General features: G+C 35.0%; 1 protein-coding gene across 6 annotated transcripts in view; it reads right to left on the bottom strand.

Annotated features, from left to right (window-relative positions):
- Positions 1 to 7,007, bottom strand: part of thada (THADA armadillo repeat containing) — a 130,611-nt gene that overhangs the window by 67,623 nt on the left and 55,981 nt on the right. For all 6 annotated transcript variants that reach the window (XM_067387007.1, XM_067387008.1, XM_067387009.1 and 3 more), the window contains 2 exons: positions 6,278 to 6,367; positions 2,543 to 2,674 (listed from right to left, as the gene is read on the bottom strand). In XM_067387007.1, the coding sequence (XP_067243108.1) occupies positions 2,543 to 2,674; positions 6,278 to 6,367 (222 nt within the window). The remainder of the gene's footprint in view (positions 1 to 2,542; positions 2,675 to 6,277; positions 6,368 to 7,007) is intronic.

The raw sequence follows: 7,007 nt of genomic DNA, 5'->3' as shown, positions 1-7,007 counted from the left end.
CGTTCCACATAAGACCTTCAGACCACAAATTAAGATATTTTTGATGAAATCCAAGAGGTTTATGACTTGTCCATAGACAGCAATATAATCACCACTTTCAAGGTCCAGAAAGGTACTAAAGACATTGTTAAAACTCAAGTGGTTCAACTTAAGTGCTGTGGTTCAACCTCAATATTATGAAGAGACGAGAATACTTTTTGTGCCCAAAAACTAAACAAAAATAACGATTTTATTCAACAGTATCCTCGCTTCTGTGTCATTCTTCTATGCTGTTTATATGTTCAGCGCTTCCAGGTTCTACAGATATTGTTGAATAAAGTCATTATTTTTGTTTTGTTAACATACTCACTGTTTGTTGTGTTTGTTTTAATAGAGTAATTGATTGATTCAAGTATTTGATAGTTAACATGACTACAAGTCAGGTTTTCGTCAACACCGTCAGATGTGTCAACTCCGTCAGATGAATATTTTGATATATCATTATGATATTTTATATTTGTTTAGGAATTGTTGGTCATAGGTAAAAATGTAATCTGTCTGCTAACATGAGAATGGGTTTTGAAATGTTAAAATCATCTTGATTTTTGTTAAAGATAAAGTTAAAGTTATATTTCACAGTCCAATTTAAAGAAACACAAATGAAAATCTTTATAATAAATATATATACACATATTGAAAGTATTTTTTTGTGGCCTCTGTCAGCCTTGGTAAAAATGAGTGTTTACTATACTTTTTATAGGTCTTGCATAATGTGAGTGAAAATTAATTTGTGTTTTTGTTGTCTGACGGTGTTGACACAATATAAGTGATGGCAAGGTAAAAAGCACATTTTGATTAAAAAGAGTAAAGTTGGGAGGTTGTATCAAAGCATTGCTCAGTAGCTTATTACATGTAAGATACATAAATGTAGTTTAATTTGCCTGAGAATAAGGTTTATTTTTTTTCAATATTGCATCCTGTTTTGTCCCACTTCTCAAGAATCAGTGATATATATATATACACATATATACACATACACATATATATATACACACATACATACATACATACATACATATATATATAGTGTGTGTATATATATGTGTATATATATATTTTTATTTATGTATATATATGTGTATGTGTATATATGTATATGTGTATATATATGTGTGTGTATATGTGTATATATGTGTGTGTGTATGTGTGTGTGTGTATATGTGTGTGTATATGTGTGTGTATATGTGTGTATATATATATATATATATATATATATATATATATATATATATATATATATATATATATATATATATATATATATATATATATATATATATATATATATATATATATATATATATATATATATATATATATATATATACATACATATACATACATATACATATACATACATACATATATACATATATACATACATATATACATATATACATATATACATACATATATACATATATACATATATATATATATATACACATATATATATATACATATATATATATATACATATATATATACATATATATATATATATAAATATATAAATATATAAATATATAAATATATATATATATAATCATTTTATAATTTTATATAGAGTACTCCATTAACATGTTGCTAAGGTATCAACACAATCTATGTTGCATAAGAATACACAATGCAAACAAATTAGATAATAAAGTCAATAATTATAGCTGAATGAAATTTGGTATTAAAGGAATTATAACATTTATAAAATACATTCTTTTGACTCGTCAGCCATCTTGGAAGGAAAATGAGAGGCACACAACGCCATCTGAAGGCAGCTCACTAGGTTTTTGAAAAAAGGAGAGTGTAATTGTATCATTTTACTCAAAAACTCTGAGGAAACTGCAAAATGAAAAAATCAACATACAGAGTTCTAAATGAGATTTCAAATGGGTTCAGTCATGCATGAAGCACGCAGAGTCAGGAGCTGTGTTATCAGAAGCAACAGTGGGAGCAAGACTTCACCCTTATTTTAAGCCAAAACAAACATCATCCTGCTATTGTTTCTTTCATCCGAATAGATCTATTGCTCCCCAGCTGGAGGAACACAATGTTCTGTGACACACAAATGGGAGTGGAAATGATTACTCCTAGCTCTGGGATCACGACTGAGACCTATCCTTCACTCTGTGTGTGTGTGTGTGTGTGTGTGTGTGTGGGGGGGGGGGGGGGGATGCCACTACAGGTACTTGTAGAATATGTTCCAATAATATTTTTCTGACTTTGTCTAACAGAATACAGCAATATCAGTTGCATGTCTAAAGCATTACAAATGGTAGAAGAATCTATTAAAATACATGTATACTAAAAATCTATTACAGGAATGGATGCACTGAGTTGAAGGATGAGAGGATATGGAAAGGCAGTGGCCTGTGACACCAGAGGGCTGAAAAATAGTGAGCTGATTCAAACCAACATTTTATTTTTGGGATAAAACATTCAGTGCAGCTCATCTCTTGTCTAGCATTGCATTTACAGTAAAAGTGATCTAAATGTCTACACTTACCTGATGATTAAGGGCATGAAGGGAGCTAAACCCAGAGGAGATGATGAACCATCCATTGGAGATGGGTAGAGACGGCCCAAAACCAACAACAACAAGAAAAGACTGGGGTGCAGTTTCACCTGCCCTGAATCACTGAAAAAATGAAAGGAGAAACACATTACATTTGCTTACCTAAACATTGCCTAAAATACTTGACTTGTGTAACTAGCTTGCATTATTTATACAAGCGTATGTGCAAGTATAAAGGCATGTGTAACTAATGTTTAAATGTGCCTGACTACCTTAACTAACAAAGTTAACTTGCAACTTTACTAACGTAACCAAGGCGACTTACTAAACAAACTAAATAAACTAAAGTGACAACACTTGTTATTTTCAGCAATTTAACTAAACACACTAACACAGTCGACGGAGGCGTCGTGTTTTGTTTATGCTTGTATAGCCAGTTTTACACAGCGTGCGGCACTCATTCTGTGTTGCCATGGTCACTCATTATAACCTTTTTGGGCTTGTTGTTTAAGCTCGCTTCATAAAGCAAACAGGTTTATAGAGTTATTAAAGTGAGCAGACATGAATCGCGATTTTCAGCATAAGCATTTGGATAGGCTTGTGCTTTTCTGTAAATGCGGTTATCACTACCTGTATTTTTCGGGAGTTAATACGGTTGTAGAATGCGGTTGTCACTCCCATATTTTACTGAACTGTGTGTGTACAGAACGCGATTAAGCACTAAAAGGTGAACTGACAACCGAATTTAGCTGCAGTGTGTACGTGGCCAAAGTGTCCTACTGACGTGATCTGACTGGAACTTTGATAAAAAATAAAGTTCATCCACATTTTCGTAATGTTAGGATCACATGTATTGTAATGTAAAATACAAATTGGCACTTCAAAAGCTCTTTGAATATTCAACGGCATCTCTATGGTTTTGTTGCTGGAGTAATCCTGTTTTTGCATCTCTCTCGTATTTACTATTACATGGCATGCGCAAATTGGTGGGCGAGGCTAAAGAGGCAATGATGTACAAGTAGGCGTTAATCATCTTCTGCAGAGTCAAGTCAAGTCAAGTCACCTTCATTTATATAGCGCTTTTTACAATGCAGATTGTGTCAAAGCAGCTTTACATTAATAATTGGTATATAATTTTTCCTTTTAAAGAATAGTTTCAATGCAGGCAGATCAAAAGCACTGTTGAATAAATGTCAAGGATACTGTTGAATATCAAATGTCAGGTCAAATTAAATTAAATTAGGGCTGCACAATTAATCGTATTTTATCACGATAACGATATCTGCTTCTCTCGATTGATTTTAAATAATCGTCACGATATTGGCTCGCTCTATGAAAATGAACATAATTTGGAAATATTGGAAGTAATATTAGGAATTTTGCTGTTTTATCTTTTGAAGTTTTCATAATGTTGATCAGCTAGAAATTATTTTTTCTTTGCTTTACGAATTTGCCGGGCAATTTGAATCTGGTTTGTCTTATTGCAAACAAATTGTGTTGCTTTAAAATCTAATGTGAATACATATTACAAAGCGCTCACCAAAACCATGTTTTTTATTGATTTACCATCTAGCAAAGTGCCACCTACAGGCCTTTTGGGTGAAGTGTAGGTTGGTAAAGAACTAGCAAAATAGCCATAGTTACATTACTCTTTTGATAGAATAAACATGATTAATAATCATGATTATAATTTACAGACAGAGGCGGTCTTTCATTACACTATGATAAAATAATGTAACAAAATCCAAAATGAGTCATTTTCTAAGCTTGGTTTCAATAAAAGGTGTTTTTGGACTAACAAGGAAGTATAAAGTTCTGAAACGTACAGGATATTTTTATAGTGCAATGACCTCTTATGTGTCAAAAGATCATGGAAAATTTCATGACCCCTTTAACTAACATAACTTTCTCCACATACTAACTGAACTAACCTAAATAACTTAACTGAATGTAATAACTGAACTTGACGAGACTAAATGAACTTACTAATGTCAACAGGGCTAGGATAGAGGTAGTATCAGCTGAGGGGTTCAGAATTAGTGACCAGCCACCATACACATATACAGCTATTCACAGTGTTACAGTGACAAGAAGAACACATGTACACATGGCCACCATTACAAACCCTTAATTTCCTTTCTCTTTTACTACATTTCTGCACATGCAATGTGCTTCTCTGACAGCCCAGTGGAAACTCAAGACTTATGCCAGAGCAAACACGAAAAAACAGACAGAAAAACATGCAAATATAAATTACTCATATCTTTCTATTACTCTGAAGGGGCCAAAATCTGTTCTGTTCTCTATAGGCCGTGAGCTTTCCACGGCACAGCTGCCAGCTGTGGATACGCTTGTCATTATTACATCAAACATGGCCAAACTCACCACCAAGGGGTCCCAGGAGCCTGTAGACCCTGGGCCAGAGTGCAGGAAATGCTATTTTGCTAATCAGGGCCTGGGTAATGCGTTTAGAGTCTGATTTCAGTCAAGCACAATGTGGGACAGCCAAGAACTTGAGATCATCACCAAGCCCAGGGATAGTGTTAAACTTCATCCACATTCATGTAAAAAGCTGAAAGGGGAGTGCGAGAAAGAACCAATGAAATACAATAAATCAGAGGAATGGAAAAAGACGCTAAAATGAGTGAAAAAGTGCAGCCAGGGTGAAGAGGTGATAAGACTGGAAGAATATGTGAGATTAGCAAAGCGAGTTAGTTGGATTTCAGACTTGGCTCCACTTGCCCTGGTCTTTTCATCTCATTTCATATCTGGTGCATGTCCAATCGAACCCTCTCGGCACTCATTTCCCATGTTAAATGTTTAAAATTCTTATAAACCCCTCAAGCTGAGACAAATCATTCATCATGATTTCGTCCATGCTCATGAAATCTTCATATCGCAAACCGGATTACAAATTGCAAGGAGGTCGATGAACCATATTCCAGTGATCCCACATGCTTTTTACAGCCTGCTTTCCAGATAAAAGAAACATTCTGGAGTGAACTTCAATAGGAAAAACTTTTCAATCACATTAAATGGCATACTCCCCCCTAGATATCCCATGATGCTCCTTTCATATTTGGTAAAGGTGGGTGGTGCAAGGACGCTGATGATTTTTAAACCTCTTCGCACTTTACTCTACCCTTATTTATATGTGAAATGATTTACTGGCGGTATAAAATACGAGCATTGCTGAGTCTGAATGGCTTGGCAAGTGGGACACAAAGACTAGGCCGTGGGAAAGAGTCAGACCACTCTTAGCTAAAAGGAGAGAACGCCAGACTGAAAACGCATTAAAATAATTTGATACATATTAAGATAATATTGGCTCAAGGGCCTCTTGCACAATGTGAGTGCTATTTGGAAGAGCAGCTCATCGGTCTGTGGAGAAATTAAATGAGTGAGATAAGAGACTAACATGTTCTCACAGTGCCTGGATCCAACATGGCTGATACTCCCACATGCGGTTTACTTATCTGAGGCATCTCAGCTAGGAATCTGTCCATCAGTGTGGTCAAGAATGCTTAATAGGTCTAAAGAGGCTTGATGAGGCACTTAAACGATCTTAAATAAGGGCCTCAGAGAAATTAAAGAAGGGTGAGAAGAACTGTGTCCATTTAGCGAACGCTGGGATCATTCAACTCTTTAACAACATCCGACACAAATCGCACACACATTGCAGGATCCTGTGATGATATAGGGGGCCTTTTGTTGGGACATTCTCACCTGTTCACAGAGGCTGCAGCTTCCTGTAGCTGACTAAGAAGGAAAGGATAGAGGGCAGGAAAACGAGTGAAAAACTCTCGGCCGGTCATCCTGTTAAGAGAAGAGAGAGCGATTAAAGTGACAGTGTGTGTAGGATTACACAATCAGATGACATTATTCAGACAACAACTGATAAGTTTTTACATTTGGCTGAAAAGTGTCACAACAGAGGATTTTAATTTGACAGCGCAGATGCCCATTCTCCATCTTCATTAGTTTACTGTAGTTCCATATAATAATTGAAAGGCAAATGCTGTCACATACTGTCGGCATTCAACAAATACACATTTTAAACAAGTCTTTGAATATATATAAAAAACACTTAATGCCACGAACACGTCGAGCTGTTAGGTCTTGTGTGCATAGCTTGAATAAACAAGACATTCACTCAGGAGGATTAAAAAAGTAGCAAATCCAGTGATGCCATCTTAGCAATTTTGTTGCTAGATTTAACAACTTTTCAGACTTCCCCATCAACTTTTCTTTTCTTTTCTTCCAAAAGCACCTAGCAACAAATGTAGCTACTTTAAAATTTGTCGACTTTTATCAACTTTTGAAAAGTTGCTAACTCAAATGCTAAAATGCACACATTTTCCCTCTAAGTGACACAAAAATTATTTTCACTCACATCTCTGTCACACAGTCACAACACATGGTCTATCTACGTGACTGCAAATGTGCATTGTGAGTG

The sequence above is a fragment of the Chanodichthys erythropterus genome, chromosome 5 (assembly GCF_024489055.1).
Source record: "Chanodichthys erythropterus isolate Z2021 chromosome 5, ASM2448905v1, whole genome shotgun sequence".
Lineage (NCBI taxonomy): Eukaryota > Metazoa > Chordata > Actinopteri > Cypriniformes > Xenocyprididae > Chanodichthys > Chanodichthys erythropterus.
The sequence above is the reverse complement of the archived record's forward strand: the minus strand, read 5'-3'. Positions and strand labels throughout refer to the sequence as shown.